Genomic DNA, 20207 nt, shown 5'->3' on the forward strand with positions numbered 1-20207 from the left:
CCTGGCAATCACACGGATAAAAAAAGCAGTTTTCTAATTTCAACAAATAAAGTCCAAGTGAAAAAAAAAAACATTCAAGTACTGGTTTTATTATTTCCAAACACCCACCACTTCCAACATTCATCTTTTAAAACATCTTTAATTCTTGCTTCGGCTCTCATGTTTCTCTCCTGCCATTAGAAGCTTGTTATCACTTAGTTTCAACCCGGCCAGCAATACTCGAACCAGCTGTTGGCACTCAACCGTCAAGTGTCAGTAAAAACGTCTAAAGAGAAAAGGAATTAAAATTCCAGAAACACCCAGTTAAAAAAAAATCACCAGGAAACAATAAAGAAAAAAAAAATCTATATAATACTTATAATCATCCGTACATAATCAGAATAAACCATCATCAACCATAGAAAAGAAACAGAGGAGGGAAAGTGGAATTTCAGTTCATTTGAATGGGAAATGATTTCAGTTTAAAGGTTTCAAATGTGTCACTGACTCCTGATCAGTGTCAGAGAACTTTAATATCTCACCAGTCATACCGCCTTAAACCATCCTCAGATCAGAGGTTTGTTGATTGTAGCTTTAACTAACTTTATGAAAGATGAATAAAAACAAGCAGCACCGACTCTTTCAGTCCAAGTTTGCTGTCAGAGCAGCAGATTGCAATAAATGACTGGGAAAATTCAGTCACTGAGGAGGGTTTTTTCTAAAGGTCAGCGCAGCACTTCCTTATTTAAAGGTAGCAACATTAAAATGAAATATAAAAACTGTGAAGCCGCTAGAAGATGAATGAAGGTAGAACTGATGTCTTTAAAAGACCCAACTTTAACTTCTCAAACACTGATCAGTCTGATTTTAGCCAATGAAATGACACACAGAATCCTTTAAACCAGCCTAATCCCCTTTAAGGCCTCCAGGAGGAGCCAACGAGCCACCAGAGAACCACCTCGGGTTCTAGCCTGGAGCAGCGAAGCAGGAGTGGACAAAACAAGAGGAGGTCACACGTGGGCCGTTTGTCTGTGTCGACTTTAACAGTTTAATAAGATGGAAAACATTTAAGAAACTTAAAAAAAGGCGCGTCTCACAGTTTTCACACAGTGACTCGTTCTAAAGGAACATTTCGCCCAATCTTTTTCAATATCTCTACTAATGTTTACAGTTAAAAGTTATTGTTAGGAGTTATATAATGTTGTGTGCAGTTGCATGCAAATTCTTGCAAAACATTCCCGTTTCTGTGGTCAGGTGAAAACTGCATGACTTCAGATTTCCTGAATATCCCACATTTGTCCTGTTACCAGGTGGAACTTGAGAAATCTCAGACAATTCAAGACTTAAAGAGTCTGAATATTATTTTTGTTACTTTGGAAAGCAATGCATCCACATGAGAACATCGAGTTTCTAACTTCTCTCAGCTACAGATTGAGGCACTGTTAGCTACTGTGCACACCAATGCATGTGTTGTCCTGTAACGTGCAGCTTCTGCCCAGTTAGTAAATGTTTAGTCTCAGTTATTCTTTTTGACACGGATGAAGTCAAGTTACAGAACTCGCACCTACAGCGCGCAGAGGCGTTATAAGGAGGAGACGCGGCTCTCAAACAATCCTAAACTGAAGGCTACTGGAGCTGCAGCGGTTAGCAGCGTTGCCTCACAGCAGGAAGGTTCCTTGTTTGAATCCCCTGGTCGGTTTGCAGGCGTGAGTTCACTCCAGCATGTTGGGTTAAACGCTCATTCTTTCAGTGTTTGGAGGAAACAGCTAGGAGGTTTTTTTTTTTTTTACTTCCCAAAGGTGTCGGCTAGATGATATAAGAGTGCTGAAAATGTTTGTTGATGCTCTTCTTGTTGCTTTTTTGAAACCAGTGACCGAATAAAACAGCACTAATGTTGACTTTCTTATGATCAACACTTTTGATTACATTTAAATCTACAGTTTAAGCAGAGGTGGATGGGTTTATCTACTTTAGGATTTATCTGACCTTGTGTTGGGATCAAACTACAGCTGCTTGGAAAGATGTCCTGCTTCCTTCAAAAGGACTTGCTTGAATTGTATTGTGGATACATTAAGAGCAAACTAGCTCCTTTACCTCAAGTTTCACAGGATTTTTCGCCACAGGATGAAAATGTCAACAAAGGCTTTCTAGAAGCAAACACAGCCACTCAGCAGCTACGCTGAAACACCTCTGGACAATTATTTTAAAGCACTACCTTAAATACTTTTAACTTCACCGGTGACCAGGACATCAAAACTGCACTTACAGAAGCAACAGTCAAATCTAATCAAAGCAGCTCTACATGTTTGACTTGAGTTAGGCTTTTTTCTCCTGTAGGTTATTATTTGTTGTATTTGTAGATTTTCAGCTGAGGACTGAGTGCCACGTGTCTCTCTTATGTCTTACACAAATCCACAAAGCCTGCACAACTGCATACGATTTTTTTGGTTTAAAAGGTTAAAAATAAAAATTCAAAATCTGTAAACAGAGTTAATCTTTATGTTAACAAAAGAAAAGGGAAAAATACTGCTCAAAGTTTTTTTGTTTTAACGTGGAAAAGTTAACAAATTAAAAAAAGCTATTGTTGAGATCAACAGTGTAGCGCCCGTCACTGCTACTGTACACCACAGCCGTTCAAACTCTATGATTACCAAATTATTTCAAGGCTATGAAATCAACAGCAGATCAATCACTAACACAAGTGTCACAAATATAAAGCAGCAGTTTACTGACCCAACACATTGTTCCCAACATTTATTTCAGATATTTTATACAGTTCCTTGTAGATTTTTTTAATGATTTTAAAAGTTTTTGTTAAGTTTCAGCTGCAAACGTGACTCCATCCATTGTTTGTATCTTCAAGGCATCTGAGGTTTAAACTACTATTGCTCAATCTGCTTCCTGCGATTATTAAAACCCTGTTTCCAGGTTAGCGAAGAGTGTTGCTCAAACATGTTAGTCATGTTACGGTGATGAAAACAAAGCGCCTATCCGTTCTAACACCACACCCACGTTAAGTCACTATGGCTGAAGGCACTGTTTAAATGCGTCTACCCTCCCCCCCTCAGTTCCCATCTGGGTTAATAATCTCCTCCTGGTCCACCTCCACCTTCTCCTATCCTCCTCTTCTTCTTCTTCTTCTTCTTCTTCTTGTCGTGGCGTCTACAACAGAACGCAGCGCTTTTTGGGTTTGGTGTCCGGAGGCTCCAGAGCTGCCAGGATGGCCTCGTCAAACACGTTCTTCAGTCCCCTCTAAATAAACAAAAACAACCCATTACTAAATAAATAAATAATAATTAATAAAAAAAAAACTGAATTCAAATTTAAATTTCAAAATTCAAAAATTCAATTCACAGTTAAAAAGAAAGAAAATTCTACAAAGGAAACTAGAAATGAAAATAGACGACGTCGCCATCCTTTTAGACCGAGGTGGAGTTCTGCCACAGATCTCTGCACGCCTCAAATTTACTTGCAATAAAACAAAGTAAAATAACAAATACTTTTTTCTAATGACCGGAGCTCCTGTCCTCTCGCTGAATGTGCTAGGGGAGGCGGTTTCTGTCTAGCTCTACCAAAAAACACATAAAAATAAATAAAAGAATTTGACTAAATAACATGACCGTATGTAGAATAAGTAGATTAACATGTAGGAGGAAAGTCTTCTGTTTTTAACTAATCAATTACATTTAAGAAGACTTTTTTTAAAGCAGGTAAACACTTGTTCAAATACTAGTTTCAGTTCCTATTTAATACTCACAGGTAATTGTCTGATGAGGATTTATTTTTAAAAGTGCTTTTTAAAAGCTGATTAGCAGTTGTAACCAGAATCATGCCTAGTACACGGAGCCACGTGGAAATGAGCCGTTTACAGTTTCACATCTGGACACAGACAGTTCTGTAGCTACACGTCGCCACGCTTATTAGACTTAACTGTGAAACCTCCTTTGACCTCATCAGTTTATCTTTTCAGACCTGAGCTCACATGGATACTAAAGGCCTGTTTCTCCCCCTCAGGCGACTACTTCTTTCTCCGTACCTGCGTCAGAGCCGAACACTCCACGTATTTGACGGCCTTCAGCTCACGAGCCAGTTTTTCTCCGCTCTCACAGCTCAGGGCTCGCTGTTTGTTCTTGGCCAACTTCTCCAGGGTGTTGCTGTCGTCTCTGAGATCCACCTGAGTCCCCACCAGCAGGAAGGGCGTCCGTGGGCAGTGGTGTGAAATCTCTGGCACCCACTGTGAAAAGACAAGGTCAAGGTCAGGCTTGATGGACTTTAAATGCAACTCCAACTGACCTGAACCCTCCTCTGTGTCCTTAAAGTTACACTGTGAACAAATTTAGATCTAAAACCAAGCTGATGGTGTTCTCAGTTAATTTTTACTGAGAAGACAATAACTTGTCATAGTAAATAATTTGGTTTACAGATTATTCTGACAGCCCTTGTTTAAAAAGGTAAAATGTACATGTGTCAATCTTAATCTAGAAACAAAAAAACACAGAGAGAGCTAAACAAACCTTCTCTCTGACGTTCTCAAAGGATGAAGGTGATACAACAGAGAAACAAACGAGGAAGACGTCAGTCTGAGGGTAGCTGAGGGGTCGCAGTCTGTCGTAATCCTCCTGACCTGCAGGGGGAGGCACGAGATGACAAAATTAAGCTAATAGAGATAAAAAAAACAAAACAAAGCTTCAGGTCCAGTTGAGGTGGGCTCCAGAACTGAGACAATGCCCATATTAAAGTGTCCAACTTTGGACCACACATGAACATGCGCAGCGTGCTACAAAACAAAAACCCTCCACCCTCTTCACCATAACGATGCAGCGGGTATTTTCATTTAAACATATGGATACTGTAAAGGTTTAATCTTAGGAGTGCGGCTTGTTTATTTGACAGGTAAATGTGGAGCAGATCGCAGTCCACTCGGTCTCACCTCCACCAGCTAACATCTCACACTACCAAAAACTCTCACTCTCTGACTTCCTGTTTTACCAAAAGTGGTGGTGAGATGTAGCCAAAAATTAAGATTTCATGATGCATTTTTTCCCCCAGGAAGTTTTCATCATCTTTTTGACAGAAGAGGGTTAGCACATTGACTTAGTTTTATTTTTAGGTTTTGTAGTGCTTTTAACTGCACTAAAAAAAACCTTTCTGTAAATATTAGGCAGTCACTGCTCGTGGGAGTGTGTTCGGTGTTCCTACAGTGAATTAACTGAAATGGTTTTAGATTTTTTTACCTGCAGTGTCAAACAGTCCCAGAGTGTACGGCTCTCCACCGATCATCACCGTCACGGCATAGTTGTCGAACACCTGGGGGACAAAGAGGGGAAAAAGTGAGAAAACAGAAGCCGGATGATATGACAGAGAGAGCAGAAAACAAAAAAAGGAAGTAAAGTGTAGACTGGAAGAAGACTTCTTGAGTTGTTAAATCGTTGAAAAAGGAAGTGCTTTCCTAGTGTTTTTGTTTGACAGACGTTCAGCACCGCTGTCATACAAATCAGACAACTCCAGTGTTGAATGTGCAAAGTTAAAAAGGCTAAAATATGAGCACATGATGCTCCATTAAGCAAATCTTTAACTCATTAAACAGTGGATGAGCGCGCCCATCAGCGGTTTCACACCTACAGTTTATTTCCTCCGGTCAGAATCAGTTCAGTTTCTAAACGTGTCAACTGGAAAAGGACAATTTATGTTGGGCAGCTAGTTGCTAGCCTGTGCACATCTATAGTACCTCATGCTTCACAGAATACAAAGAAATAACCGCACGTGACTACGGGAAGTTGTTTTTTTTTTAGCTCAAACTTTCAACATCTACATGGTAATTGGGCCTGACTGAGCTCGTATCCTGTTCACACCACAAACGAACTGCTGAGTTCATTTGGAACCGCACAGAGACGTCCTCCAAAGGGTCTCGGTGCGGTTGTTTTGGTCCGCACTCGAGTGCGATTATATTTACATCTGCACAAACGAACTGCAGCAAGAGGGAAAATGAGAAAGTGATTTAAACTGACTAAACACCGCAGGCGTTCACCTCCATGAAACCGATCATTTCCAGTGTTGGGAACGTGTGAAGTGGATTTCTTAACATTGTGTGCGGTATCTAAGACCACTGTCTGGATCTGTATGATGTGATTCAGAGCCGTTATTCTCAAAATTGCCATCTTGGCCAGAGAAATCCAACCTACGTGTTGTTCAACCCTTCTTTTTGAGAGGTGCAGCTACTCGGCCTGGTGTAAAAGAAATCAGGATTATTGTGAACTGTGAATCATGCAAAGCTACTGCAGTAGGGTCCAATGATAGAGATATGGAACTGGAAATGGGTAAAACAGCTGCCCTTTAAATAGTTTATTGTTTGTGTTTGTATGTATAATCTTTACTGAATTACATGAAATGATGGAAACTGAATATTGTTTTGTTGTTGTTCAGGTAAACAGACCTGCTGCGTCTTGGTTCAGTCCTTCCTTTTATTTAATCACAGCCATACCTTCAGGCTGCTGCTGCGTACAATAAAACAGTCCAGTCCCAACACGCCTGCTAACCTTGGCTCGGCGGACGTGCGCTAAAGCAGGGAGTGTTCACGGTGATGACCTCATGCAGTATAAAACAAGGTACGGTCACAGTAGCTGACTGGAAATGCTTGTTGCACGACGATCTTCATAGAGACATGTTTCATCAGCGAGTTTCAAGCTGCTCGACTGTTTCACAAAACAATCAGCATCATTTTGAACTACAACTGTAATGTTATTTAACACAATTATTCATTAACTTAAAAATACAGGCTCAGCTTTTAGTCTGGTCTTGGACTGAAAACCGTTGCGGTCACTTAAAGCAACGAGTCTTCACAAGGAGTTTACTTTAAATACTACTCAGATTGGAAACACTGCAAATGAAATGATTAAACAGGCAGAGCTGATTGACCTGCAGACAGTTGGGTGCACACCAGTGGGTGTTTGTGCTCGTGAAGCCCATCTTATTTGGGAGCTGCTGGTCACTGCTGGCCCACAGCCTCCATTGTGTCTGTTTGTGCAGACGGCTGTGAAGCGAGACCCTCGTGACAGCAGACTTGGAGGCATCAGAACAATTGGATGGTAGCCACAGGTCGAGGGAGAAACAGCTAAAGCAGACAGCCAAAAAACACTTTGGTCGCACGCCACCAAAAGTGAATCAGGCGAGATGAGTCAGCAGACGACAGCTTTTCTGGCACGCAAAACATTTTGGGACCCACCAGAGGTTCTGGTCTTCCATCAAAGTAAAATGTTTTTGTTTAATTGCTGAAACTTAACAGAAAGTTCAGTCAAATGACCGAGGATAGCAGGAAAACGCACTGACGTCTGGAAAAGTCACAGACTTTTCGCCTTAGTTATATGCAGACAAATCATGATTATGTGTAATCACGCTCAAAGATCCTGAGCCAGTAAGAAATCCCAGTTAACTGTTAACTGGTTTTACAGGATTTGGCATTAACACGATGGTTTACCATCTTTTTTTAACCCAATGCTAACCTAATGTCCAGAGAAGCTGCTGCTACAACTGTTCAAAATTTCTTCTACTCGTCTGTTTGTTGGTTGTTTATTTTTCTTCCGAGCACAGAGAGGCAGAATTGACCCGACGTTTGATAGACTGATGAAAAAGTTCAGAGTGTGCGACACACACACGCAGAGAAATGGACAAACAGAGACAGAAGTGCCCTTCAGGTCAAGTTTGGACAGAAACACTGAGTAACTGGCCCCTCCACTCAAACATCCACCACACAGACAGAAGAAGAGACACAGGTTTGATGGTAAGAGCTTTGGATGGAGCTCAGACTACAGAAGCTGCTGGAAACAGATCACAGCAGACACAGTGGGGAAAGAAAGCGCTGTGCCGAACGGTGTCCCGACTGTGCTGTTACGATAACTGTATTTATATGCCGTTTCAGTTTCATACAGAGCCAAACAACAGCCTGAAATGAAACAATAAACACACTCCTTGTAAAATGTGACAGGTTTGACATCAGATTCCTGTAAGGTGACTTGTTTGTGAGGAATTACTTCCTGGAGTAGACTTACTCTCTCCTAATTTCTTACTGTGTGGCTTGTTTGTCAGCAGATTGACAGGAAACGATGCAGACACATAATACAGCACTGATGTATAGTTGCCACACACACACACACACACACACACACACACACACAGCAAACATGAAACAGAAAGCGTACAGGAGAATAAAGTGTTTTGTCTAAAACAAGACATTGCTCAACTTAATGCTGCATGATGACTAGCCTCAAAGATTAGGGTTCATTAAGTACGTTGGTGACATTAAGTAATAAGGTGGTGATTAACAACAGGAGAATGCAGGTAGGAACAGGATGTTGCACAGGAATAACAACAATGTGACAGTAAGCAATAAAAACAAAATAACACAGCTTTTGCTGAATCATGTTGGAGGTGTATAAAATCGTATTACTATTCACGGATGATAAAAAAAAAAAAAAGCATAAAAAGTTGCATTTATGAGGAAAGAAAGTAAAATTTTACAATAAAACTTTGTTCTTGATATCCTTTTTTTACATTTATATGAAAGTATTTCCACTTCTGTCTTGAATAGCACCTTTATTCTGAAAATATCACAGTAATTATAATCAGTATTTTGATAATAAAGTTAAGTCTTTAGTACTTATATAAAGGTTTTCCTACATGTAGCGCTAATAAGGAAAAAAAGAGCTCTATGCTAACAGCAAAGAGCTACTATGCCAGTGTTTTCATTAGTAGGAAGCCACAGACGAGCTGAAAACTACATGCAGCTAATACGTTAAGATATGTTTTTACATTATTTTTTTCAGTGGGTAATAATAATAATAATAATAATAATAATAATAATAATAGATTGCATTTATATAGCGATTTTCAAGGCACCCAAACCGCTTTACAATGCCACTATTCATTCACACACACACACTGGTGGAGGCAGCTACAGTTGTAGCCACAGCTGCCCTGGGGCAGACTGACAGAAGCGAGGCTGCCATATCGCGCCATCGGCCCCTCTGGCCAACACCAGTAGGCGGTAGGGTAAAGTGTCTTGCCCAAGGACACAACGACCAGGACATAGAGCCCGGGGATCGAACTGGTGACCTTCCAGTTACAGATGCGCTTCCCAAACCCCTGTGGTGACCGTGTCCTGTTTGAGCCTAAAAGTGCTCAAACAGGACTGAGAAAACTAAGAAGAGCAGACAGAAAGCAAACAGTCCAGTCTCGGCAAACAGAGGTGGTCACGTGATGCCCTCACTTCTACTCTTGTTGACTGAGTTTAAGAAGAAGCAGAGCGCATTTTTAAATATGAAAGGGAAAGCTCATATGCACTGAAAAATAATGGAATAACAACAATGTGGCATTTAAACAACGCATTTGAAATAAAGTAGTTGTACATAAACAAATAATAGATAGATACTGACATGACCATTCCTGCATATACGAGGTACGCCAAACATACAGCCCGGGGAAGAACGAGCCTATTAAAGCAGCGGTCCCCAACCCCTGAGCCACGGACCGGTAAGGGCTCTGTGAGACGTTTGGTACCGGGCCGCGAGAGTTGAGGCTCGGGGTGAAATTTATGGTTTTCAGGGTTTTTATCATTAACTCTCTTTCCCTAGATATTTTCCCATTAAACTTTAATGCATTTAAAAGACCAAAGTACTTTCTGATCTTGATAAGGTTTTGGAATCATAAAGAGGTAAAATGGCAAATACTACTGTTGTTTAAGCTGCAAAATAGTCTAGATGTGAAGGTTGTGCTTTTATACGACAACAATAATCAGTAACAGCCGTAGTAATACTGGAAAAAAAGTGCATTTTTTAACATAAAAAAAAGAAGATCTTGTTTTAGTAATTGGTGGCCGTCAAAAATCGTATTAAAAATTCAAACAGAATTGGTTGAACGACATTTGTACTGAAGAGTTAAAAATAGTGGAGTGGAAGCGAGGTGAGTGAGATGGACAGTCTGACAGGAAGAGAAAGATAAAAGTTGAGTCAGCACTGTTGCTTCCGCAATTCTCAAACAGTGCTGACTGCTGACAGACCAAGCAATGGCACCAACAGAAAACAGAAGACAATTACTCATCAGTTTGCAGTCCCTACTCACAGACCCCACCCATCATCAATTAGGAGGCATTTCAGATATTTCTAGCAGGGCTGCAGAGCCTGTCAACGCTCAGCAAGCCGTTTTCTGATGGCAACAAACCACAGAGTCAGAGAATGCCGGATCAGCTGAGCTGAGGCGCACATGGACCACATTTGTGTCACGCTGCAGAGCTTGCGAAGCTTCTTCCTCATCGTGCTGCTGCAGCGTGACGCAACACTTTTGAATAGTCGCGAATCAAACAGGATGTCAGGAGACAAGCACACATTTCTAATCCTGCAAGTACAGACATGAAACCACCGACTGCACGCACCAAAAACGACACAAACGTGTACAAGAATCAGAACAAACAGCGAGCGCTAGAAAGTTCACAACTTCAGGAAATGATGTGCAAAACTCTTGTAGGTGTGAAAAAGAAACTTTTACCAAAATATCATCCAGGTTCATGCTTGAGTGCAAAAGGCTGCTGCTACCAAGATACAATTCACTGTAACAAATTAAAAGAGGACAGCTTAATGAATGCAGTAGGAGCTTGGACCCAGTAGCAGGGTTTATAAGTCATCATTTAACAAGCGTATTGTAATAACTTTTAAGCCCTTCATTTTTATATGCAACATTTAACTTGTAGCATTTTCTGTGTGTGAACTGTCACAACCTCTCTCTGCCTAATGGAGAAGCTGTAGCTCAGGAGGTCAGGAGCGGTTCATCTGTAATCGCAAAGTTGCTGGTTGGATCTGCAATGCGTTCATTGCAGTAGCAGTGTGTGTGTGTGGTGGATAGAAAGCACTAAAGTATAAACAATAAGTGTTTGTATGAAAGGGCCATGTTGTATAAACAGAGCTGAAAAGCACTACATAAGAACCAGTCCACTTACCATTTATCAAGATGTCAGCTTAAATCTAAGGTGGAGCTTAATCAATATTTGGCTCTGTTGGCTCAGCAGTATGAGAAACACACCTCGAAGTGTAACGTAGTGTCTCCTTTTCTAACATTTCTTACTCTCTATCAAGAACATTTAGTTTTTTTTTCACCGTGTTTTTATAGGTATAAAGAAAAGTCCAGCTTGATCATGTGTCAACCTTGAAAACTGTAACATCAGCACAAATTTAATTTAGGAACCATTTTTCAATAAAGATTAGAGGAAAGTGGGTCAACCAAGTTATTCCATGTAAAAATGTTTGATGATCATTACTGGTTTAAATCTATATTGAGAAAAATATTCCATGAAAGACAACTGACTTTATATCGCCTTTGGGCTTTTAGAGCCTTGACCTGACTTTTAAAAAATAATTGAAAAAAAAAAAAAAAAAAAAAAAAAAAAAAAAAAAAAAAGCACTATGCTGCTGAAAAATGAAAAATAGATATTTGCAAAATTCTGCCTAAATATGTATTTTACCTGGTTAATGTGTGTGGGGGGGGGGCGTGGTCTGCAGCACCACTGCAGGGGAGGCGGATGCACCCGAGCGGCACCCGCAATCACGCCTCGCCGCCTTAACGTCTGTGCCATCTATGCTGTTGTGTTGTTGTTGGTGTGTGTTGGGCTGTGGGCTGAAACGCTACAGCCGGCTGTATGCGTACAGCAACCGTGTGAGAAAAGTGGTCAATAAAGAGATGCTGTAAAGCGTGTTCATGCAAACATCATCGGTCTGCCGTGATATGTTTACAATGGGACTTCTGCTCCTGAACTTTTGCGCACAGCGTCTGCAGATCGGGGCTGTACGAAGTCACTTTCATCTTTACGCAGGACTGTAAGCTGTCGTCTGTGAGGCGTGAGCGGTGTTTGTTTTTAACATAGTTCACGGTGGAGCTGCTGACATAATGTGGATCCGAAGATCCATAATTGGCCTGCCTGGGGTTGAAAGTCTCGATAAATCCATGGCGTTTTGGTGGGTATACCGGCTTCCGCGAGTGTGACGCTTATTTTGAGCGATGAAAAAATAATAAAATATAATTTTATTTTTATATTTCAATATCACAATAATCTTCCAATTTAGAACTACAAGTTAAAAAAAGAACTAACATAAATAAAATACACTTCAGCAAAATACTTTAATTTATTTTCCCAAACCACGCGGAGCCGCACTAGAAGGACTAAAGAGCCGACCAATGTTTTAAGATATTTGAGAAAAATATATGTGATGTAATTTCAAGGTGCTGCTGACCGAAAGAGTTATAATAACACTAGAAATGTTATTAGAAAACACTGGATATATCTGGAGACCAAACATCACGTCTCATACAAACTTTGCCTACTATAAATGAACACAGTGAGACCAAATGCAAAAAGGAGGTTTGTTTCAGTTTGAGTGTCTGAAAAGGTGTGTTTTATTGTTCCTTGAATCCACCTCACCTCTGCTTGAATGGCACGTGCATAGTTGATGCACTGTAATATAATAACTGAGGGCAAAGCTTGTGTGAGCACAGAAAATTTAAGGGGACATGGATGTGTGCACATGTTCATCATCGGATGAAGAAATTTACAGCACTCAGTCTTAAGTTGTCCTTACCAGACTGGTACAGGTAAGTATGATTGGTCTAGGTAAACTAAAGGGGACGGGTCTTTAACTTATCTGATGAAATTTCACATATTTTTGTATCATTTATGACCATTTGTTGACCAAAATTTAGTCGTAGCGTTCCACAGGGTTCTGTGCTAGGACCAATATTTTTCTCATTATACATGTTTTCTATGTCACAGAAACACTGCACATATTTTGATTTCTCTGACAATGATACACAATTAGATTAGGAAACTCAGAAATTAGTAAACTACAGGCTTGTCTCAAACAATTCAATTCGTGGATGACCTGTAATTTTCTGCTTCTACATTCAGACATATTTACACAAAGAAAGCTTTGAAATGACTACTGAAGTCTGTTGATTTTATATTAAAAAAAAAAAAAGACACATTTATATGTGCGTCACATCAAGAAAGTTTCACATCACTAATTTGCCAATGCACTTCTTCTACAACTTCTCAACCACTACATGATGTTTTGCTGTGGAACACTCCTAACAGACCTAGAGAAGTGAGAGTTACTGCTGCAGCACGCTTCATTTTGAATTTATCTGCACAAAATATTTGAAATGTTACAGTTACAAGCAAGACGTTTGCTTATATATCGTTTTACACAGCATAATGAAAATAAAGGACGAACAAACAGCCTGACTACAATGACTTGATTCAAACTTGTTATAGATCAAAGTAAAGTTCATCCTGTTGTTTTTATTAAAATGATACACTCGTACCGCAGTACATGCAATATGTTTATGTACATATAAATGAAATGTAATCTTCTTTGAAGGTGATGTGTGTTAACGCATTTTCAATAGAACTGATCCAAGCCCATCAAAAGCCTTTAAAAAAAATATTTCAGTATAAAATATAAGAGTCATAAACGACCCAACTTGGTACTTTCAGTTCTTAAAAGACTCCAGAGTTTTATTACAGTGTACTCCTACCAAGTTTTGGTACTCATTCCCATCTTTTAAAAATAAAAGTGAAGCTGAAATATGAGTGACACTCTCTCACTGAACTGGAAAGGTATGTGCATGCTGTAAATACAGTGGCGTCGATACTGACGATACTTTTTTCAGAAACCTGTTTATGTAACCTACATACAGCATCTATCAGTATCACTCCACAGGAAAGACCTGCACACTGGGTGTTACAAGGAGTAAAGTGGCCCGTGCTGCTGCTGTGCATCAGCTCTCTGTCATTTCAAGTATTATTACTTTGGGGAAGTGAAAAAGTTACTCGTGTTATTTGAGACTACTCACCGTAGGAACGTATTCAGAGGGAAACTTGTTCGTCGTGTATGAGATGAGCAGGCATGTCTTTCCCACTGCACCGTCACCCACCACCACACACTTTATAGTTTGCATCTGAGGAGGAGAAAAGTAGAAAACCTTCTTATTAAAACAAACACAATCTCCGTCTGTGTGTTTGTTTCTTTATCCCTGAACTGATCCTAAAACCACAAGGAGCTAGCTACCAAACCTGGCACACAGGTACACCTTAGATCCCTGAGGTGTTCTTATGTATGTCATATATTTAAACGTCATCATGTTGTCTAGTAACCACCTACCAATGGGCTGATATGGCTCATTTATCGCATTTTTGCACCTTACAGAACCTTATAAAAATCACCATATCATTTTTATTTCACACAAAATTTTATTTTTATCCACAAAATTGAACTGTGCACCGATATAATGCACCTACAACACCTTATGAAAACACCTTCTTGTTTTAATTTCATGATAAAAACACCACATTTAAATCCACAAAAGTTAGCATAGTAGCATAGTGAGCATATGCTGGTTAAGAAAAAAGGACATATCAGTAACTAAGTGTACAACAGAGGTGAGACAGGGAAGTGGGGTCTCTGGAAGACTGCTGGAATGACAAAATAAGCCCCTGACAGACCTTAATCAGGTGTTTGTCCATAATGAAAGTAATTAGATATGTTATACATAATGGAAATCACCTGATGAGTGTTGCCTTTAAGACAAAAGCAACTTTTTGAGACAATCTGTACCAAGTCTAAAAGGATCTATGAGAATAATCTAAGGTTTAATCTACTTGAATCACTGAGAATGAAAGTATTAATAGGCTGTAGTTGTACTTCAGTCATTATCAAACTGAGCATCCGGTGCAACTGCTACATTTCAGGGGCTTTCCATAAGCGAGGTGATGCCCTGCTCTTGTTTCTGCACCTCCCACCAATGCTTCATGTGCAGAAGGGTAACCATGGCAACATAACTGTATACAAACAAGCCTTGACAATATGAGACAAAAGATTTCAGTCATTACAGTCGATGCTTACGACACAATTTCCAGTTACTTTTAATTAAGTTTTAGTGCAAGCAGACGCAGCTGCTCTGTAACAGGTTGATTTTATACAGAAGCAAATAAATGTGAGAAAATGACTTCTCCAACCACCCTCTTAATCAAATGATTTTTATCTACATGTAATTTCCACACAACTTTAGTATATCAAATGAAGTCATGTATAAATTTTAGCTTCATACTGTGAGTGTTTTCCAAGTTGCAGGCCCTCAAAGTAGACAACGGGCTATATTTTGTGTCGTTTCATCTGTATTATTTTTTCCCCTTATCTTCAGGGCTAAAAAACACATTTAGGTGTTGTTAAAAACATCACTCAAATCAATCAAGTGTCCAAATCTCATGCCAAAATTTTGTTTGAGAATTGTTTTTCAACTTTGAGCACCAGTTTAAAGGGATATATCACCAGCAAAATCTCACACAGTAATGCCAGTAGGCATTGTTACACTGGCTCTTTGGTCTGTTTTCTTATAACTCCCCTGGACAAAACCTACATGCATTTCTGGACAGCTTTAAGGGTCATATTAACATGCAAGATTTTCTATGTAGTTATGTTTTGATACTATGCTCAACTTGCCACTGTGTTGTGTCAAGTAAGAGGGCGAAGCATTAACTAATTTACTATGTATAGATGCTTATGGGTGATCAAAATGTAGATTAAATTACTTTTCCAAACACCTGCTCAGTTGCAGGTTTAAGAATTATTAAATTGTTTTTATGCCCTTTTTTCCCTGCCTGTTTGCATCAGGTGATATGAAAATGCAGAGTCAGTATGAGACTGGCTGATGGAAACACTGCCTGGTCTGTGGCGCGATGTTTACTACACAATGACTAGAGAACCTGTGACCTCTCTGATGCCGAGCAGCTCTCATACCCACTCTGCGGCTTCATTAAGAAGGACAATGGTTAGAGGGCTATGGCCTGCCACTTCATCACTGGCTCTTTGTTTGGGTAAATTTGCAGTGCCAGAATTCAGCTGAACTCTGATGAGTCAGAAACAAGGTGGCCAGTCATTTGCAGGCATGAAGACACCAGTTATGTCTGCAGAATTCATTTGTCAGCAAAATATAGTTTTGGGAAATTAGCGCTAGCTGAGTCTTTTCAATGCCCCTTTCTGCCCCAGTTGCATCCAGATAATTTTCATTACAGGGCTCATTTCTAAAACCCTAAGCATTTTAGCTTAGGGGTGGGCTGTAGCTCAGGCGGTAGAGCAGGTCATCTACTGATCAGAAGATTGGTGGTTTGATTACTGGCTTCCCCCTAGTCTACATGCCAAATATCCTTGGGCAAGATACTAACCGATGCATCCATTGGAGTGTGAATGTGCATGAATCTTAGATAGGCACTAACAGCTTAGAAAAGGTGCTTGTGTGAATTGGTGTGACTGGCCGAATGAATTTGTTGTAGAAAGCTCTTTGAGTGCTCAGATAGAGTAGAAAAGCGCTATATAAGAACGAGTCCATTTACCATTTAGCAGAGTTCAGTTTGATCACAAGTGGGACTACAAAGACCAGTGAAAGATAATGTACAATTAATATTTAGTATTCTATATATGTTGAAGGACATTCTCAAATCGTCTAAATACTAAACTACTTTGGACGTCAGTTTACCTTAAGATGCAACTACTGCTACAACTTTCAATAGCTCAGTTTTCTTGGTTGCCCGAATTGATGTCCTTATTCAAGACTAGCGAAATACTTATTGTTGAAATATGTTAGTTTAAAAGACTTGCTGTTAGACTGAACTGCTGTATTCTTGTCAGTTTACTTTGCTTTTATGGGAAAACAGAAAATATGTTTTTATAGAAAATTAACATTTTTTATGTCTGAAGAAAACATCAATTACACTTGAGGCCAACTCCAAAAATTAGCCAAATTCATTAGCTAACATCTTGTCAATCATAAGTCATTTGCCAATAACTGCAGTTTAACACTTAGATCCACCCATCACCTGTAATGCAGTGTTTCAACACACCAAGATGGTAAACGCAAGCTTGGGACGGGACTTTTACTAGAGTAGGATGTCACGACAGCTATGCCTTTTATCCATCTGTACTGTAATAATGGTTGTGGCTGGCCGACACATTTCTACTACTGTTTGTGAGTAAAAATATTTTGTTTTCATACTATTTGGTATTTGAATAATATCAACATTAGCAATACATCAGAAATAAAGCAATGGACTTGTGTTAAATATTTTGGGATATTTAAAATTTTTACCCCTGATTTATCACAAAGGTTCTGGATGGCGCTCATTTGTAGTGAGTGTAGGCCATCAACCCGCTGTTTACTACAGCTTTTAAAATGCCGGCTGTAAAGCGTCCACATCTATTTACTCAGGAGGAGGTTGTAAAGCTTTGTGAAAGTAGTGCGATATGAGTCGATGAGTCAGTGAATCTCACTTCTGACCAATGACAGCTATACTGAGGTGAGATTAACCTTTCTGCCGGTAAGCACTCCTGCGTTTGCCAGTGTTACCTGGTATTACTGAAAGCTTCTTTGAAATGGATCAGTTGTCAGACTCTAACACCAAGCAAATAGCCTCTCATACCATTTAAGAACATAATCAAGTTGTTTATCAGAGTAAAAGTGTTATTTATACACACTCAAGCCATTAGCTGACATAATATTAGCCTATATCCGGTAGTTGTTATAGGCGGCTCATTGTCAGCTGCCCAGAGATGGGACAGTTGGATGTGTGATCTGCTGACAATACAATCATATAAATATGCCTGTCGACATACACATTCCTATGCTAGAGCCCTGACTTGAGTCCAGGAGATCAGGCTTTAGGTGAAGAGGATGAGATGGAGATAAGAGAGAAGAGAGCGTTAGTGGAGGGTGTAGAAGAAGGAGGGGAGGATGAGAAATGTATCATAATTGACACTTCACAGTAGTACTCAGGAATCTGGAACGTGCTAATAGAAATACAGTGGGATACAGAGAATTATACATCTATTATATAATTTGGCACTCCCCCACTTAAAGTCACTTCTGACTCTAAAAATAAAATTACATTAGAAATAACAGCAGGAGCCAAAACAGCAACCTTGTGGCTTTAAAAATCTAAGCAGAATGCAAAATTAATGATGCTGGTTGCATCTGTCTTTTCTATACGGTCTATGGAAACAACAGACAGACAACAGCACCTGACATTGATAAATTTTATCATTTGTGCAGATAATTAGTCAATGCATCCCATAACAATACTAACAACTGGAGTTCACCAACTCAAATGAACGTGAGCAAGAATAAACCATGTAGATAATGGTTTATTTATGCTAGAAAACAAGATACTAGTATAGCTTTATATCCTACATATCTTTCCATCCCGTTCCCTCACCCGGCTGCAGCAGATGCAGAGTTTTTTCCTTCCCTATGTGGCCAAAGGGTTGCTCATAGGGGGTCATCTGATTGTTGGGATTTTCTCTGTATTCTTTGTATTATTGTAGGGGCTTTACCTTACAATATAAAGCGCCTTGAGGCAACTGTGTGATTTAATGCTATATAAAAAAAAATTTGAACCTAATCGAATCGCCTTTAAAAGCTAAAATATCCAAAAACTTTCAAAATGGTAACTTCAAGGAAAGCATAGTGTTTATAAGTTTTATATAAGACACTTTCAACTTTCGTTGTCAAATTTAAGATAGATTTTGTATGAGGTACTACCAACAGCAGTTTAATAACACCGACTCGTCAAATAGAAAAGTCAACAGAACCCTGAGCAAACACCGACAACTTCAACTTATTTATGGCAACTTTTTCAGCTGTAAATGGTTAAAAATCCATTCAAGTGTTGCTGCTTTTCACTCACTTCCGCATGTGAAGCTGTGCCACTTACTTACAGTAAGATTTTAATCGCAGGCCTGCTACTTGTACAGTAACTGATTACAGATTTCTTTATGTTTTAACGCCTAACGTCGCTACCTGCTGACAGTTTTTCACGGAAATAATCTGCTAAAAGTTTATCATTAAAAGTTTTACTTCTTCGAAGCTCGCTAACTGAGGCTAAGCTAACCTAAAGTTACATCCGCCCAGACCCCCACCCACAGCAAAATAACCTGCTTAAAAGTATTTTAACATAAAGATAATGACAAAACACAAACTTAAAAGACGCGTGTGTAAACTTTATAAATAAGAGGGTTAAACGTTGTAGTTTACCTCCCAAAAATATAAAAACAAAAAAACAACGTACCGGTAACTTTGGGCAGAGATTTAACAGCGAAGCTAGCTTAAAGTTAGCTCAAGGAAATCATTTGTTTTGACAACTACCGTATAGGAGAGTGAGCTGTCAGCTCACTAACAGCCAGTTTTAACTCCGGAAAGATGAGCCCAACACCTCCCGGTGATTTTTGTGGATATTTCAGTATTTACCACCGATAAATCGTTAACGTCACTTACAGCGCCTACCTTTTCAAGCCACAGCCGCTGGACTTGCTATAATGCGGTGCTACGTTCAGGTGCTTCCTGTAAACTACCCCTCCTCACCCGAGGCGGAAGGCGGAACTATGACCCATGTTATATTCAAGTTCCTCTGTTTTTATTACTTTTCATGTATAAAAGCGTTTGTTAATTCTAACTCGCTTTAATTTAGTTAACATCACAAAAATATATAAATTAAAAGTTATGGTACATGAGTTTTTATTCATTATTTATTTAGTTTTTATTTCCGGTTTTAATTTTAAAAAAAATCAAGCTTTGTGTGGAAAGTATGTGAGAATTTTTATGGCTTAAAGATCACCATGTTCCTGTACTTAAACCAATCACTGTAAAATACAATCTTTATTAATCTTTCAGTCTTTCTTTTATTAGTTTTTTATTCTGTCATTGATTTAAAACAACACGGCCGGAAAGATGAGCCCAACACCAATAATAGGTAATGTATTCATTATTTAAAAAAAAATCGTATTTAAATAACACTGTATTACATTATAGTTACATTACAGTGCAGGTGTAATGTAAATTATTGTGCAATCACAAAAAACAGGCAGGCACTCAAAGGTCTGCTCGTGCCGGTTATGAAATTTACATCACTGAGAAATTTTGCATCTGTAAGAAATGCTAATTTTATATTTTTTAATTTTATATTTTTCTCAGAAAAATAGAAAAATTAGCTTAACATGATCAAACACCCAGTCAGGCCTTCACCTGTCCAAGCCTATGAGGGCATCATGCTCACCACATTGGTGGCTTTGCGCAGTGACATCGTCACAGCTTGGAAACATTTATAGGAGTAAAGATTTTTTAAAGTTTCATCGTTTCAAACTGTT

The 20207-nt window shown here is 39.2% G+C and overlaps 1 protein-coding gene across 3 annotated transcripts; it reads right to left on the reverse strand.

Moving 5' to 3' along the window:
- Positions 1–73: 73 nt before the first annotated feature.
- Positions 74–19443, reverse strand: LOC120728216 (cell division control protein 42 homolog). 3 transcript variants are annotated; one of them, XM_040023037.1, is made up of 6 exons: positions 19348–19443; positions 13870–13974; positions 5214–5286; positions 4494–4603; positions 4016–4213; positions 74–3231 (listed from the first exon to the last, which is right to left on the reverse strand). In XM_040023037.1, the coding sequence occupies exons 2-6, from the start codon at positions 13972–13974 to the stop codon at positions 3142–3144; spliced, it is 576 nt and encodes a 191-aa protein (XP_039878971.1). In that variant the 5' UTR covers positions 19348–19443; the 3' UTR covers positions 74–3141. The 3 variants fall into 3 exon arrangements, with proteins under 3 accessions (XP_039878971.1, XP_039878972.1, XP_039878973.1); XM_040023038.1 differs by having other exon boundaries at positions 19339–19412; XM_040023039.1 differs by lacking the exon at positions 19348–19443 and adding an exon at positions 19210–19328.
- Positions 19444–20207: the final 764 nt, after the last annotated feature.

This window comes from Simochromis diagramma, unplaced genomic scaffold (assembly GCF_900408965.1).
Source record: "Simochromis diagramma unplaced genomic scaffold, fSimDia1.1 OVJJ01000307.1, whole genome shotgun sequence".
NCBI classification, from domain to species: Eukaryota; Metazoa; Chordata; class Actinopteri; order Cichliformes; family Cichlidae; genus Simochromis; species Simochromis diagramma.

Coding starts and splice junctions, on each gene's coding strand:
- LOC120728216 (XM_040023037.1), bottom strand. CDS start 13,974: ATGCAAACTATAAAGTGTGTGGTGGTGGGTGACGGTGCAGTGGGAAAG. Junction 5,287..13,869: donor CCTCTGAATACGTTCCTACG/GTGAGTAGTCTC, acceptor TTTGTCCCCCAG/GTGTTCGACAACTATGCCGT. Junction 4,214..4,493: donor TTGAGAACGTCAGAGAGAAG/GTTTGTTTAGCT, acceptor GTCTTTTCACAG/TGGGTGCCAGAGATTTCACA.